At 42.8% G+C, this 17,863-nt stretch overlaps 1 protein-coding gene across 1 annotated transcript in view; it reads left to right on the top strand.

Annotated features, from left to right (window-relative positions):
- The window catches only part of CTIF (cap binding complex dependent translation initiation factor), a 184,865-nt gene that overhangs the window by 114,419 nt on the left and 52,583 nt on the right, over nt 1–17,863 (top strand). Inside the window, exon 10 of the mRNA XM_073680485.1 lies at nt 1,539–1,838. Coding sequence (XP_073536586.1) covers nt 1,539–1,838 — 300 coding nt within the window. The remainder of the gene's footprint in view (nt 1–1,538; nt 1,839–17,863) is intronic.

Here is a 17,863-nt window from a genome sequence, read left to right as displayed (position 1 = left end):
GTCAATTTTTTTTTCTGGTGTCCCCCTGTAATCTAGCCAGTAAAGGCTAAGCAAGCAGCTGTGGGCTGATATTAATAGCCAGGAAACATTTTTGGCTAATGGCCCCTTCCCCGGCTACTAATATCAGCCCGCAGCGGTCGGCTTTCCCTCTGCTGGTTATGACAATGACGCGGGAGCCCACGTCGTTTTTTTTTTTAAAAATTAGGCTTTCTGCCCACGATCCAGACGTAGCAGCACTTTGAACGCATATTTTTGCTGCGTCTAAAACGCTGCATTCTATTGAATGCAGGTAAATTCGCATGTGTTCAATGAACCGTGCTTATTTACCGCATTCAGTACATTCTAGTGGTCAAATTTCTGTTGCGGAGACTAGTGACTCCGCAAAAGATTGTGACATGCTGCGGTCCTGAAAGATGCGCCGCATGTCAGTGTCCATGGGATTTCTAGTGATCCCATCCACTATGCTGTAACATCTGGCTGCTGCAGGTTTGACGCTGTATAAACACGCAGCGTCAAACCCGCAGCGGCTCCTGATCATGGCCACGTACCCAAACGCACCCGCAGCATGTCAATTTCTGTAGCGGACATGCTAGTCTCGGCTGCAGATTTTGACCGATTGAAGTGTCATTATATGCACTGGATTCTCATGTACCGACAACAAAAGTGCGACATTAGAACAGTGTTTTGGATACAGCAAAAATACGCTGCGTCCAAAGTGCAGCTTGTTGCTGTTCATGATGACGTAGCGGCTAACGAAACAGCTGTGAGCTGTTAATAATAGCCAGGGACCATGTTTGCCTAATGGCACCTTCCTAGGCTAAAAATAGCAGCTCACCGCTGCCCCAGAAAAGACATGAATGGAAATGCTAATAAAGATTGGGTACATGGGATTAGCTGACACCTAGCTCTTTTGTTTGGTGATTACACGGTGTCAATCAGACTCTTTCATCCCCAAACCTAATTTAAAGTAAAGAGTTAAATAAACACACAGACGCAGAGTAAACACTTTATTTGAAATACATCAGACACATTATTTAATCATTTAAATTAACCAATATACTCACCCTAGTTCTGACAGTAATCCAAGGGTTAAAGCAATGTCCCACCAAATAACTTTATTTAGTTCCAAAAACGCGGCAAAACCGCACGTTTTTTTTCCTGCCAAGAAATTTCTTCTTCAACTCCTGAACATGCGCACATATCCTTAGTAAGGTAATGGGTTAGATTGCTCTTTCTTTGGCTGGGAGGCAGTTTGCTGCAGCATAAATCGTCCCTCTCCTCCCCCCCCCCCCTGCTCTTTTTACAGTAGAGACCAGTCAAGTCCTATCATTTTTATCCCCCTCTGCTTGTTCAAATGGTTGAAAAAGTATAGTACAAAGGGATAGGGCTTACGTTTTCTTTTCTCTGGCTGGGAAGCAGCTTGCTGCAATAGAAACCTTCTCCCCATTGCTCTATTTTCAGTAGTGACTGCACAAGTTAAGCCCCAATCCATTTCCAATGAGTGGTAACATAGATTTATTTCCTTCCGTGGCTTATAGGAAGAATACGCCGTGGAGTCCACCAATCCTCAAAGGACCAAAATGGACAAACTGATAGAGATATTAAACAGTATGCGAAACAACAGCAGCGACGTGGACTACAAGCTCACCACCTTCATGGAGGAGGCCCAGAACTCTGCCAACTCCGAGGAGATGTTAGAGGAGATTGTAAAGACTATTTATCAGAAAGCCGTGACGGACAGAAGCTTTGCGCACACCGCCGCCAAACTCTGCGACAAAATGGCGCTGTTCATGGTGGAAGGAACCAAGTTTCGCAGTCTTCTGCTCAACATGCTGCAGGTAGGTCTACGGCGGGTAGAGGGAGAGGTGACGTCCATGAGCTGACCATGATGACAACTTCATCTCACCCTTAAACTCCCACGTTAACCATTTACTATTAATCGTGGGGTGTCCAGATAGATGGGACCCGGAGAACGGTTGGAGATCCATCTTCTGTTGTAAATATAGAGTAGTTCCTATGAGGGCCGGGTTGATAGATTGCAATGTACCTGGCGATGGTGGGTAAGGAAAGTAATGATTTTTTTTAAATGGCTGAATTGTTAGAACACGGAATCCAATTTTTCCCTAGGAAACAGTCAGCAAGCATGATGTCAGACCTTTAAGAGCTTAGCTGAGCTCCTGTAATGTAAGGGGACAGTTGGTTTTCACTATATAATTTTACTGAATAGTGGCCGGTGTTGAGATGAGATGTAAATCACTAATGCAAGTTCTGCAGACACTGAACAAGCAGCACTTGCAAGAAGATGTAGTCTCTAATGTCTATATATCCTACTTTTAAAGGGAATGTGTCACCCGCCTGGGCGATATCAGACCTCTACTATGGGCATACAGGTGATAGAAAAGTAAATTTATACATACCTGTATGGCCCATAGCAGAGGTCTGATTGCAGAGAAATTATCTTTTATAAAGTCTGTTTTCCAGAGGCTTGGAGTCTGGGGGAAGAAACCCCTCCTATCTGCTTACTATTCCCCTAAATCACCACCTCTGTGCTAAATTACCATATTCCCCCCACCCCCTCCCCTGCCCGTCACAGTGCCCTGTGACCGGCCCTGCTCTGCCTCCCCTCCTGCGCATGCGCAAAGTGTCGCTCCCATGGAGCGCGCTTTGTCTCCCTCCAGCCCCATTTGGCTGCGTACTTCCACTCCGCTAGCAGTACACAGCCAAACGGGACCGGAGGGAAAGATAGATAGAAAAGTAAATCTATCACCTGTATGCCCATAGTAGAGGTTTGATATTGCCCAGGGGGTGACAGATTCAGGATCAGTAATGTGTGTACACAGTGACTGCACCAGCAGAATAGTGAGTGCAGCTCTGGAGTATAATACAGGATGTAACTCAGGATCAGTACAGGGTCAGTAATGTAATGTATGTACAAAGTGACTGCACCAGCAGAATAGTGAGTGCAGCTCTGGAGTATAATACAGGGTGTAACTCAGGATCAGTACAGGATCAGTAATGTAATGTATGTACACAGTGACTGCACCAGCAGAATAGTGAGTGCAGCTCTGGAGTATAATACAGGGTGTAACTCAGGATCAGTACAGGATCAGTAATGTAATGTATGTACACAGTGACTGCACCAGCAGAATAGTGAGTGCAGCTCTGGAGTATAATACAGGATGTAACTCAGGATCAGTAATGTAATGTATGTACACAGTGACTGCACCAGCAGAATAGTGAGTGCAGCTCTGGAGTATAATACAGGATGTAACTCAGGATCAGTACAGGATCAGTAATGTAATGTATGTACACAGTGACTGCACCAGCAGAATAGTGAGTGCAGCTCTGGAGTATAATACAGGATGTAACTCAGGATCAGTACAGGATCAGTAATGTAATGTATGTACACAGTGACTGCACCAGCAGAATAGTGAGTGCAGCTCTGGAGTATAATACAGGATGTAACTCAGGATCAGTAATGTAATGTATGTACACAGTGACTGCACCAGCAGAATAGTGAGTGCAGCTCTGGAGTATAATACAGGATGTAACTCAGGATCAGTACAGGATCAGTAATGTAATGTATGTACACAGTGACTGCACCAGCAGAATAGTGAGTGCAGCTCTGGAGTATAATACAGGAGGTAACTCAGGATCAGTACAGGATCAGTAATGTAATGTATGTACACAGTGACTGCACCAGCAGAATAGTGAGTGCAGCTCTGGAGTATAATACAGGAGGTAACTCAGGATCAGTACAGGATCAGTAATGTAATGTATGTACACAGTGACTGTACCAGCAGAATAGTGAGTGCAGCTCTGGAGTATAATACATGATATAACTCAGGATCAGTAATGTAATATATGTACACAGTGACTGCACCAGCAGAATAGTGAGTGCAGCTCTGGGGTATAATACAGGATGTAATACAGGATGTAACTCAGGATCAGTACTGGATCAGTAATGTAATGTATGTACACAATGACTGCACCAGCAGAATAGTGAGCGCAGATCTGGAGTATAATACAGGATGTAACTCAGGATCAGTCCAGGATCAGTAATGTAATGTATGTACACAGTGACTCTACCAGCAGAATAGTGAGTGCAGCTCTGGAGTATAATACATGATGTAACTCAGGATCAGTAATGTAATATATGTACACAGTGACTGCACCAGCAGAATAGTGAGTGCAGCTCTGGAGTATAATACAGGAGGTAACTCAGGATCAGTACAGGATCAGTAATGTAATGTATGTACACAGTGACTGTACCAGCAGAATAGTGAGTGCAGCTCTGGAGTATAATACAGGAGGTAACTCAGGATCAGTACAGGATCAGTAATGTAATGTATGTACACAGTGACTGTACCAGCAGAATAGTGAGTGCAGTTCTGGAGTATAATACATGATGTAACTCAGGATCAGTAATGTAATATATGTACACAGTGACTGCACCAGCAGAATAGTGAGTGCAGCTCTGGGGTATAATACAGGATGTAATACAGGATGTAACTCAGGATCAGTACTGGATCAGTAATGTATGTACACAGTGACTGCACCAGCAGAATAGTGAGTGCAGCTCTGGAGTATAATACATGATGTAACTCAGGATCAGTAATGTAATGTATGTACACAGTGACTGCACCAGCAGAATAGTGAGTGCAGCTCTGGAGTATAATACAGGATGTAACTCAGGATCAGTACAGGATCAGTAATGTAATGTACAGTACACAGTGACTGCACCAGCAGAATAGTGAGTGCAGCTGTGGAGTATAATACAGGATGTAACTCAGGATCAGTACAGGATAAGTAATGTAATGTATGTACACAGTGACTGCACCAGCAGAATAGTGAGTGCAGCTCTGCAGTATAATACAGGATGTAACTCAGGATCAGTACAGGATCAGTAATGTAATGTGTGTACACAGTGACTGCACTAGCAGAATAGTGAGTGCAGCTCTGGAGTATAATACAGGATGTAATGCGAGATCTGTGCAGGGCCATTAATGTTTGAATGTATAGGATCCACCTCTGCTTCATTCACACTGTTCTTGGGATTGGTGGGCATACCAGCCGTCAGACCCCTACCAATTGGGAAGCTATTAAACTTGAGAATACCCCTTTTAAGGATTTTTTTATTTTTTTTTATTTAAGAGCGCTGTAAAATTCCAGGCAAAAGTAATTTTGCCTCATGCAGCGAGCAAATAAAGAGATCACGTAGAGCGGCGTACTTGACCTATTAGTGACAATCACAGGAGGAGATGGAGCAGTGGGGGAGGGGGCAGCGAAGTCATTTACATGTAAATAGCAGCCGTTCATCCTCGCTAAACTAGTCCACAATTCCCTCATAAATAACGCTCTCCGCCGACAGACGCGCTCTAAAGCTTTCAGCACTTTTTTTTTTTATATTCTTCAATGCTAAGCCGAGCGCTGGCTCCTACATCAATCGTTTCTAGGTCTGCTGCCCACGCACAGGCGTGGGAGGAATACGTGGTGACGGTGGTCTGCAGGGATAAAATGTGTCACATGACGGCGCTCGCTGTCACTCAGAATAAACGTGTGTGTAGGCTGACAGAGCGCTGCCACATTTAGACGTGAGCTTGTATGTTCATACCGAGAGCTAAAAGGGTATCACTCGTCATATCGGGGTCTGGACACACCTGACCGCCGCACCGTCCTCATCCTCTTATGTAAAATTTCTTAATATATTGTCTCTTGGATTCCCCTATGTGATCGCTGGGAGTCAGCTTCATCTTCAATGGAGCGGAGATGTGTCTGCTTGACCTCCACTCCATTAATTTTGCATGGGACTGCCGAAGAAGCAGGAGCGCCGCATCCAGAGATCGGACCCCCAGTGATCAGCATTTCATCCCCAGTCCTATGGATAAGGGGGGTCACTTATTTTGGGAATCTGACAGCCCCATACAAGTGCCCGATGGCCATATCCTTAAAGTTACATCTCTGTACAATGAAAAGTTCTGAAACTTCCTAATACACTTTGGGCCCCATTAAAAAAAAGTTGTGACATTTAGCGCAATTGTGCTCCATTCCACTTTGGGGGGGCCTTCCCATTTTGCCAAATTTGGTGTGAAAAATTGGAGTAAACAAAAGAAAAGTGACAAAAAAAATAATGCTAAAAAATTTTTTGTGCCCTATGGATTTAAATTTTTCACCATTTTCAAGAATACTTTGGGACATAAGTGCATGGCTGAAGGTGAACTGTGATAAACTGTGACAAACGCTGCACCTCAACGTTCCTTTTCATCAGCCTCTAAATCACAACAAAGCTTAAATGGGTTTAAGAAACAGCGCCACCCTATGACCATGGGTTGTCTGGTATTGCAGATAAGGCCCATTGAAGTGAATGGAGCTAAACGTCAATATAGCGTACAACCCATCGTCAGGGGTGGCTCTGGTTCCGAAAGAAGGTAGCCATGTTTTTGTTTTATTTATTAATATCCTGGACAACTCCTTTTTAAACTGAGTTTTTTGGCAAATTTTCATTAAAAAAAAAAAAAAAAAAAAAAAACCTACCAGCATCATGTAATATACCAGGAACCATAATACTAGTCCAATAAGGCAATTTTCCAAGATGCATCAAACGACAGATAACTACTGCTGCATGTACAGCAGAGGTTTGGAAAACCAACGCCCCCTTCTGTGACATCACTTCCTCTGCTGTTATTGGCTGAAGTTACACCCCACAGACTTCCTGTTCTTCCCGCCCCCTGCAGGCGCTCTGCACATGACTGGTAATACTGAGCGCGCTTGGCTCCATTCCTCGGATCACCCCCTCATCCCTGACTACAAGATATATTTTTTGGGCCAAATGTTTCTAAGAATACGTGTCATATTCTGAAGAATACAATATATTTCCTGGTGCCTCCGGGGACTGGAGCAAAGAACCACTTGCATCTCATGCTTTACACTAACCTGGGCTACAGTCTCATCTTTATTTTATTAATTTTTTTAGTTGATCGTCGAGTCACCCGTTCATTGATTTATAACAATAGATTTTCCAAAGAACGACGTTCCATGTTACATTAAATAACAAATTGTCACAGCCGCTTCCACCATTACATCATCAGAGCAGTAAACTAATTTAGTAATTTAAAAGGATGAAATCAGTCTCCTTCTCCCTCTTGCAGCTGACAGTGTAGTCTGTCCTTCCTTCTTCTGTGTAGGAGGAGTCTTCTCAGCTCTATATTTTAGCAAACTCATTTTAAAGAATAGAATCAGTCTTTGTCCCTCTGTCAACTTGACAGTGTAGTCCTTTTTTACTTCCTCTGTAGGAGCAGTCATTTTGGGTATATATTTTAACTTATTTTAAAGGATGAAATCAGTCTCCTTCTCCCTCTGGCAGCTGACAGTTTAGTCCTTTCTTACTTCCTCTGCAGGAGGAGTCATCTCAGCTATTTATTTTAACTAACATATTAATGGATGGAATTGATCTCCTTCTCCCTCTGGCAGCTGATAGTTTAGTCCTTTCTTCCTCTTAGTTTTTTCAGCTTTATAAGGCCATACTTGCGTCATAGGCTTTGCTTTTTTTCCTGACATTCAGGCAGAAAGCCATTTCTATTGGTACACAGGGGATCAGTTTGCAGATACTTGAAGCAATATGTGATTTGCAAACTAAATAATATATATATTTTTAAGGGGGTTGAATACTTTTGCAAAGCACTGTTGGAAAAGTTTGCACCTTTACAGAGTTGCAGAAACTTTAGGTCTGTTCTCATTGATGGGGACCTCTTTTTCTTCATGTAGCCCCAAATTTGAGAAGACAAATGTTTAATTTCTTGCTTCCTCGAAGATGTTAACAGCGAGAGAGAAGTATTTGAAGTGCGGCGGTCTCTGGCTGCGCGGTTCACATCCTGGATCGCCTCCTAATTATATATTCTGTGTGTACCAGTGGGGATGTGTGTGTTTATTGCTGCAGAGTCTCCTGAGGAATGTCATAGCTGGAGAGAGGAAATCCGCCCAGTGTGCCTGCAAGCGAGCAAGCGAGCGCTGTGTGCTTACATGCACTGGGAATCTGAGCTGAGCGCTGTGTCTTTTTCCATGACTTGTTCCCTGGGAGAATTGAGGCAAAGCAGAATGAATTATACATAATGAGCAAATGTGTGTATGCATAGTATATACCGGCCACGTAAATAGGCTGAATTATTGATTGATGGCTAGACGTAGCAACGCAGCAGGAAGTGTGCAAGCTGTTGGGATGGATTATATTAGTGGACTGGATAGATAGAATTGGGTGGATGGATGGAATCGCTAGATAAATTGATTGGATTCATTTGATGGAATTAATTGATAAATGGATAGAATGAATAGATAATAGTTGAATGGATTGAACTTGATGGAATTAATTAGATCTAATAAATATATGGGTTGATATAATGTATGGAAGGAATGGATAAATGGATGAGTTTGACTGGATGGATTGAAATAATGAATGGATGGATTAATTGTATGGGTGGATAGAATGAATAGGTGGATTTGATGGATTGATTGGATGGAATGAATTGATAAATGGACAGAATGAATAGATAATGGTTGGATGGATTGAACTGGATGGAATTAATTAGATCTAATAAATATATGGATTTATTTATTATTTTTTATTTATATAGCACCATTGATTCCATGATGCTATACATGGGAAGGGGTTATTTATTTTACTCACTTATACAGCCCCATTAATTCCACAGCGCTTTACAGACATTATCTGCACTGTCCCCATTGGGGCTCATAATCACATACAAAATACAGATATCACTTACAGTAAGCAAACTAACAATGATAGTATAATGGATGGATAGAATGAATAGATAAATGGATGAACTGGACAGGATGGAATTGGATAAATATATGGAATGAAATACTGATTAGATGGAATGAATAAGTGGATGGGATGGATGGATTGAATGGAATTAAATGGTGGTGGATAGAATGGATGGATAAAATGATTATGTAGACCATATGGATTGGACTGGATAGAATTAATTAGATTTAATAAATATATGGGTTCATATAATGGATGGAAGGAATGAATAATCGGATGGTTGGAATGAATAGAATGCATACATAAATGGATGAATTGAACTGGATGGAATTAGATAACTATATGGATTGAAATAAGAGATGGATGTAATTACTGAATAGATGGGATGGATGGATGGATTCATTGGATGAAATGAATCAATAGGTGGATTGGATTGAATTAAGTGATGGATGAATGGATAAAATGATCAAGTAGACTGTATGGATTGACTGGATCCAATTAGATATTAATAAATATATGGATTGATATAATTGATGGAAGTATAGAAAGAATGGTTAAACTGAATTGATAAATGGATAGAATGAATAGATAAATGGTTGGATGGACTGGATGGAATTAATTAGATCTAATAAATATATGGACTGATGTAAGGAATGGATGGAAAGAATAGATAAATGCATTGTTGGAAGGAATGGATAAGCGGATGGTTGGAATGAAAGGATAGAATGAATAGATAAATGGTTGGATAAATTGTGCTGGATGGAATTAGATAAATATATGGGTGGATATAGTGAATAGATGGATGGAATTACTGAATAGATAGGATGAATGAATGGGTGGATGGGATGGAATTAATTAGTTATAATAAACATGGAATGAATGGATGGAGTAATTGGATGAGATGATGAAATGAATACATAGATAAAATGATTAAATAAACTGTATGGATTGGACTGAATGAATTAGATGTAATATATAGCTGGATGGAATGACTGGATGATGGGGAATAAATGGATGGGATAGATAGAATGATTGGATGGATTGACCTATTGGAATGGCTGTAATAGATGAATGGAGTGAATAAGTGAATGATAGACGGATGCCGTGAATAGATAAATGGACAGAAGGTATGGAGTGATTGGATGGATTGATGGAATGAATAGAAATTTTGCATAGATACGTCGCGGCTGGATAGATGAATGGTGCATCGACAGTCTAATAGATGTAGGAGGAATGTATAGAACATCGGATAGTTTTCCGTATTACCGCTACGCTATTCCCACATCACGAAACCTCAGATCTATGTGATGTCAAGTAAGGCTTTATTCACACCAGGATAGATATTTATTATCTCTGTGTTTGCTGGGAGATATTCTGGACACCCATCCTGAAATTATCTAAAGGTCCGTCTCATGCCAAGCGTTGTTTGTTGCTCCTCCATATGCCATAGCGCCATACAGAGACTCATCGATTTCCAGGGGGAATAACAGAGGAAGAGCACAGTGCAGAGACCTGAGAACAGATGCTGCAGAATATGTGTCCTGGTAAGTTGTATTCTCTACCGCAGACCTGTGAGCAGAGCAGCCGGAGCCGGTGACTGCCATGTATCGGGCTGAGCCCAGGCTGGAATAAGTTCTCTGGCGACTGATATTTCAATACACAGTTGAACTTCGGGCCATAACTTTTTGACACTTAACACGTTTCTCCGCCATATTTGCAGAAAAAATATTATGTTCTCTTTCACGCACGTCCTCCACCCAAAGAAAATATTAAAAGCGAGAATCGTATTCTCAAAAATAAACATGAACCAGTCAAAGAAAAAAAGAAGAGGCGAGTTCCTCAAGCTCACGGCTTGATCAGTGATCAGGATACGTGACGTCCTGTGAAATTAAGGGGGAATTCTGAATTTATTGGTACTAGGCTCATTCGGGAGATTCAGGAGACCCCAATCCACATAAGGTAGTCAACTGATTCTGCTAAAATCCACCGATTCGCCTGTTTTTTTCTCTGTGTAGGGTGAAAGGGTCAGTTTCTACTTTTCCTTGTGGGAAGAGTAGGGAACAATTAATTGGTAAAATCCTTTGTGCCAGAATTATTGACCAGCGATATCCCCGATGATTTAGGGTGTTAAAGGATTAGTGGTAATATCCCTGGTGGTCTAGGATGATGGAGGGGTAGTGGTAATATCCCTGGTGGTCTAGTATGGTGGAGGGGTAGTGGTAATATCCCTGGTGGTCTAGGATGATGGAGGGGTAGTGGTAATATCCCTGGTGGTCTAGTATGGTGGAGGGGTAGTGGCAATATCCCTGGTGGTCTAGGATGATGGATGGGTAGTGGTAATATCCCTGGTGGTCTAGTATGGTGGAGGGGTAGTGGCAATATCCCTGGTGGTCTAGGATGATGGAGGGGTAGTGGTAATATCCCTGGTGGTCTAGGATGATGAAGGGGTAGTGGTGATATCCCTGGTGGTCTAGTATGGTGGAGGGGTAGTGGTAATATCCCTGGTGGTCTAGTATGGTGGAGGGGTAGTGGTAATATCCCTGGTGGTCTAGTATGGTGGAGGGTTAGTGGTAATATTCCTGGTGGTCTAGTATGGCAGATGAGTAGTGGTGATATCCCTGGTGGTCTAGTATGGCGGATGGGTAGTGGTGATATCCCTGGTGGTCTAGTATGGTGGAGGGGTAGTGGTAATATCCCTGGTTGTCTAGGATGGTGGAGGGGCAGTAGTAATATCCCAGGTGGTCTAGGATGATGGAGGGGGGTAATGGTAATATTCCTGGTGGTCTAGTATGGTGGAGGGGTAGTGGTAATATCCCTGGTGGTCTAAGATGGAGGAGGGGTAATGGTAATATTTCTGGTGGTGTAGTATGATGGAGGGGGTAGTGGTAATATCCCTGATGGTCTAGGATGGTGGAGGTGTTTGTGGTAATACTCTTAGTGGTCTATGATGGTTCAGGGGTTTATGATAATATGCCCGGTGGTCTAGGATGGTAGAGGGATTAGTGATAACATTCCTGATGTTCTTGTATATTGAAAAGTTAGTAATCATATCCCTGGTGGACTAGGGTGTTGGAGGAGTTTGTCCTAATATATTGAATGGCTTGCGTTGTTGGATGGCTAGTGATAATATCCCTGGTGGTCTAGGGTGTTTCAGTTTAGTGCTACTATTCCAAGTAGTCCAGGATGGTGAAGGTACTGGTGGCAATATCCCTGATGATCTAGGTTGTTGAAGAGTTAGTGATAAACCCTTTCAACACCCTAGTCTGCCACAGATATTGTCGTAATATAATGGATGGCCTTAGGGTGTTGGAGGACTAGTGGCAATATCCCTGTTTGTTTAGGGTATTGAAGAGTTAGTGGTAATATCCCTGGTTGTTAGAGGGTTAGTGGCAATGTTCCTGCTAAGGTACAGTGTTGGAGAGGTTAGTGGGAAAATCACTACATAGAAGGTTTGGTGGTAATGCTCCTGGTGGGCTAGGGTTAGTGGTGATATACCTGGTGGCCAAGGGGTACTCTTAGAGGGCAAAGTGTTTGGCCATTCTTGCCCCACAAGTTAGTTGAATCCGTAGTATAAAAATCCTCTTCCCACTAAGGGTAAGATGGGCAGGAACGACTTGGGCATCATGAGTACTTGTGCCTCATCCATTATCCCTGGTTGCATTAGCACAAGAGCCGAGCATGGCGCCACCGACACGACAATAAAAATAAGTGTCTCATCCCCGGTGCTTGTGGCCTAAGTGCGCGGCGCAGCTGTATACCCGCTGCTAATCAGCTACTGATGGCTGACATTTATGCCTGGGATGACACAGACGGGCGAAATCCTTGTTCTCTTTTTAGAAGAGAGTTGTCTCCACGCTTGAGTATGCATAGCAAAGTATTATTAGAGGGAACATCACAGCGCCTGTAATTGCACACCGCTTTCCCTGGCGACCGTTTCCAGCAACAGCTTAAACATAAGGATGTGCGTCTTGCACCTCTCCCAGGCTGACACGTCTCAAAATGGACTCACGGATCCGGTCACCGCGGGTTGAAGCTGCAACGCACCCTTTATACAGCCCCTAAATATATTCTGCAACCTCCGCTCTACTTGGGAGGATTAAAAGGAAGATTAGTTGGGGCGGAATAAATCCCAATAACAAGTAAACAATAAGACGCTAATAGTATTGTTGTAAAAGCTTTTATGTGCCACGGAAATGGATATCCTTGGCGTCGGCTTATTCTCCCACTCCATCAAAAAAATATTACTTCCATTTTTTTTTTTTTTTCATATCCTACGGACGGTAGGCGCCATTTTTTATGCATTTGCACCATTTTTGGATAATTTTCGGTCAGTGTAAGTTGCACCTGCATGAGTACGAACTAAGCAAAGCCCCACTCTGATGGTCATGGGCCGTCACCTGTAGGGTTAGCTTCTGTCCAAGGATTACCTGTTGCACTGGTGGTAGGAAAAATGAGATGGGTCGGAGCTACCCAATTTAGTAGATGAAAGAGTATAACCCCCGGCGTTATTTAGGAGATCCATGTGCACCTCTGTTTATTTCTTAAGAGAAAAATCTGGTAATGGCGGACCTTGAAGTCCATGTAATAGATGCTAAAGGGGTCTTCCCATCTCATAAAATGATGGCGGAACTCTAGGACATCACCAGAGAACTTCAGAACTTCTAGTGATACTTTAGAATGAGGGGAATGCAGTGCCCCCAATGTTACGCTCTACTCGGTGGTGCTCCGGGACGCCCATCAATCCAAAGAATTATGGACACAATGCTTCCACTGTTTATTGCCGTTTAGCGGCACCCCAAATATCCAGGGGTGTAGCCAGCTACAGACTGAAGCAAAGCTGCCGCTTCTAGCATGTGATGGCGCACAGTTCCAGCTCACCGTGACGCTGGTCCGAGCTGTCAGTCATCAGGAGCACACAGGACCCCGGCCAGCAAAAGGCAAAGGAGGAGCTGTGCGCTCCTGAAAACTCATTGAGTCAACCCCTTTAGGGCAGTTGTGTCATAAAGTCAGCCATTTTTGCAAAGTTGAGTAAACCAGCAAACGGCCCATATACAGGCCATTCAGGTCTACGCCTCAGCTAATGGCACGTGTGTCGTCTATCTTATGACTAAGGAACAACTTATAAAATGCTAAACTTGCAACCAATAACCCCAGAATCCAGCCCTTTTTGCACATGACTATTTTACTACTTTCCCAATTATTCTTTTATTTTTTACTTTTTCCATTTTTAGACTACCTTCCTCGAGAAATGTTTTCACTTTTTCATTTCTAATGCATTCCTCGAAATCTTCTTTTTTTTTCTTTTTTTTTATTTCTTCTACATTTTTTTTCTACTTTCCTCAAGAAACCATTTTTACTTATCTTTCATTCTTTTACTACTCACGGGAAACTTATTTTTACTAGAATTTCATTTTTTTTACAATATTTATTTTTTACTATCCTTACACTTTTTTACATTTCGTAGGAAAATTTTTGCTTTTATTTATTAAGTTAACATCTTTAAGAATTAAAGGGCCTGTCCCCTTCCAGAAAACTTTATCACATACTTTATTTTAAAAAAAAAAAAAAAAAAGGCAACTTTTTCTTACCCTCCCCAAGTCTCACGAATCATTGAGCTCAGCATCTCATGCCATCTGTATTGGCAGAGCTCAGTGATTGGCTGCAGCATTGTCGTCATTTCATCATAGCTGCAGCCAAACACAGATTGGGGCAGCCATGGAGACACAACTCTGCACCTGGACAGGGTGAGAAAAGCATAGTTTTCTTTTTTTTTCTTCTATACAACAAACTGACCCTATTGACAGTTTTTCAGAAAAAGGACAATCCCTTTAAGGAAATTATAATTATATATATATATATATATATATATATATATATATATAATATATACACCGTATATTCCGGCGTATAAGACGACCTGGTGTATAAGACGACCCCCCTACTTTCCTGTTAAAATATAGAGTTTAGGATATATTCACCGTATAAGACTACCCCTTTTCCAACGCATACCAAACACCGGTAAAAATTAAAAAAAAAACAGATTTGAATTTAACATGGTCCTTTTTTAATTTAAATTCTTATGACATGCAGGTATATAGCAGGAAAACTGTCACTCATAAACATATTAAAATAGGGGGGACCCCACGTCATTTTTTTGGGGGGTCCCCCATTCTAATAGCTAGTAAAGGCTAGGTATTCAGCTGGGGGCTGATATTAGTAGCCTGGGAAGCTCCGTGGGTATTACCCCCTTCCCAGACTTCAAACATCTGCCCCAGCCGTCTGCTTAACCTCCGCTAGAGACTATAATGATGGTGGATCCCACGCCAATTTTCTTTTTAAAAAATCCTTTATTTTAACACTAAATGACAATTGAGGGGTTAATAAAGATGCAGTCCCTAAATTATTAATTTTGTAATTAATTTTTCCCAAAAATGTTGACGTGGGGCTTCGCCATATTTTTGTGTCCAGTCAGGTACAGCAGGCAGGAACGGGCTGCCCCCAACCACCAGCTGCCTATTTGTACCTGGCCGGACACAACAATATAGGGAAGCCCTTTTTTTTTTTATTATTTCATGAAATAATTAAAAAAAAAAAAGACGTGGGGCTTCGCCCTATTTTTGTGTCCAGCCAGGTACAACTAGGCAGCTGGGGGCTGGAATCTGCAGCGCAGGGAGGCCCAAGCTTTCTGGGCCCCCCCGCTGCAAATTGCAGTCCGCAGCCACCCCGGAAAATGGCGCGTTCATAGAAGCGCCATCTTCTGGCGCTGTACCCAACTCATCCAGGGCCCTGGTGCGGTGGCTCACTGGGTAATAAAGGGGTTAAGGCCAGCTTGGCATTATCAGCTGGCCCTAAGCCCGAAATTCATGGGGTCACGCCAATATTAGACATGACCGCCATGAATTTCTAGTAAAGTAATTAAAAAAAACACAAACACCCAGAATAAAGTCCTTTAATCGAAATAAAGACACAATTTTTTAATGTTCTAAATTAAACCATACTTACCATCACGCCCATTCCAGCTGAAGCCAACGATCTCCTGCAATAAAAGTAAAATAATAAAGCAACCTCATCCTTACCTCTCCATGGTTCCCAGGACCGGTCCAGCTCTGCTACATTCACATGACAGGCTGCACCGCAGCAGAACGCTGCCGTTCAGCTTGCCATGCGGCAGACACTGAGAAGCGCAGGCATGCTTGTGCTCCTCAGTGTCTGACTGTGACGGCATCCAGATGAGCCGAGATCATGTCCAATGAACTCGGCTCACCTCATGCACGTCACTGACAGCGTGGGAAAATACTCCTGCTCCCCGCATGCGCAGTAGAAGTTTCCCACGCTGTCAGTGACGGACGTCCAGGAGGTGAGCTGAGTTCATTGTCGGCTCATCTGGATGCCATCACAGCGAGACACTGAGGAGCGCAAGCATGCCTGTGCTTCTCAGTGTCTGCGGGATGACAGGCTGGATGGCAGCTTTCTGCTGCGGTCCAGCCTGTCATCTCGATGTAGCAGAGCTGAAGCTGTCGTGGGAACCATGGAGAGATAAGGATGATGTTGCTTTATTATTTTACTTTTATTGCAGGAGATCGTTGGCTTCAGCTGGAATGGGCGTGATGGTAAGTATGGTTTAATTTAGAACAATAAAGAATTGTGTGTTTATTTCAATTAAAGGACTTTATTCTGGGTGTTTGTGTTTTTTTTAACTTTGACTATGGGGTTAGTAATGGGGGTGTCTTATAGACGCCTCTCCATTACTAACCTGGGCTTGATGTCAGCTGGCATTATAAGCTGACATCAACCCCAGCCCTATTACCCCACTGCCACCGCTACAGGGCAGTGGGAAGAGCGAGGCTAAGTGCCAGAATTGGCGCATCCTATGAATGCGCCATTTCTGGGGCGGCTGACGGCTGGTGTTTCTAGCCTGGGAGGGGGCCAATATTCATGGCACCCTTCCTGGGCTATTAATATCAGCCTCCAGCTGTCTGCCTAGCCTTTGCTAGCTATTAAAATAGGGGGGACCCCACGTCATTTTTTTGGGATCCCCCATTTTAATAGCTAGTAAAGGCTAGGTATTCAGCTGGGGGCTGATATTAGTAGCCTGGGAAGCTCCGTGGGTATTACCCACTTCCCAGGCTTCAAACATCTGCCCCAGCCGTCTGCTTAACCTCCGCTAGAGACTAAAATTAAGGGGAACCCCACGCCAATTTTTTTTAAAATAAATCCGTTATTTTAACACTAGATGACAAGTACAGTAACCAACACTGTCACTGTACTTCATATATATGTGACTGACATGTTTCTATCTATCTAATCTATGTGTGAAGCTCTATTCTTTCTATTCTAAATTGTCGGGTGCCGGCTTATGCCGCTGCTGAATTGCCGGCTTTTCATATATTGTCACAGAAGCGATGCGAACTTCCCTGCTCCGGACACAGCGCAGCGCTTCTGTGACAAGTGAAAGTTGTCGGCACAGAAGCCCTGCGCTGTGTCCGGAGCTGGGAATACGCAGCGATGTGTCAGTTTCAGCACAGAAGCGCTGACTGTCTGGACCTACCGCCGCCGTATTTTAACTCCCTCCACCTTATATTAACTCCGACATGGCAGGGATACGGCCACGGCAGCTTATTAACACCCCCAGAGTATCCCCGCATGTCAATTTCTGAAAGTTCAAAAGCATTACCGGCGTATAAGACGACCCCAGACTAGACAGAAGATTTTTCAGTCTTCAAAAGTCGTCTTATACGCCGGAATATACGGTATATATATAATATACAATACAGACCAAAAGTTTGGACACACCTTCTCATTGAAAGATTTTTCTGTATTTTCATGACTTTGAAAATTGTACATTCACACTGAAGGCATCAAAACTATGAATTAACACATGTGGAATTATATACTTAACAAAAAAGTGTGAAACAGCTGAAAATATGTCTTATATTCTAGGTTCTTCAAAGTAGCCACCTTTTGCTTTGATGACTGCTTTGCACACTCTTGGCATTCTCTTGATGAGCTTCAAGAGGTAGTCACCGGAAATGGTCTTCCAACAATCTTGAAGGAGTTCCCAGAGATGCTTAGCACTTGTTGGCC

Source organism: Phyllobates terribilis, unplaced genomic scaffold (genome assembly GCF_046119375.1).
Source record: "Phyllobates terribilis strain yellow unplaced genomic scaffold, ASM4611937v1 Scaffold_1__5_contigs__length_1240528914, whole genome shotgun sequence".
Taxonomy (NCBI): Eukaryota; Metazoa; Chordata; class Amphibia; order Anura; family Dendrobatidae; genus Phyllobates; species Phyllobates terribilis.
The sequence above is the reverse complement of the archived record's forward strand: the minus strand, read 5'-3'. Positions and strand labels throughout refer to the sequence as shown.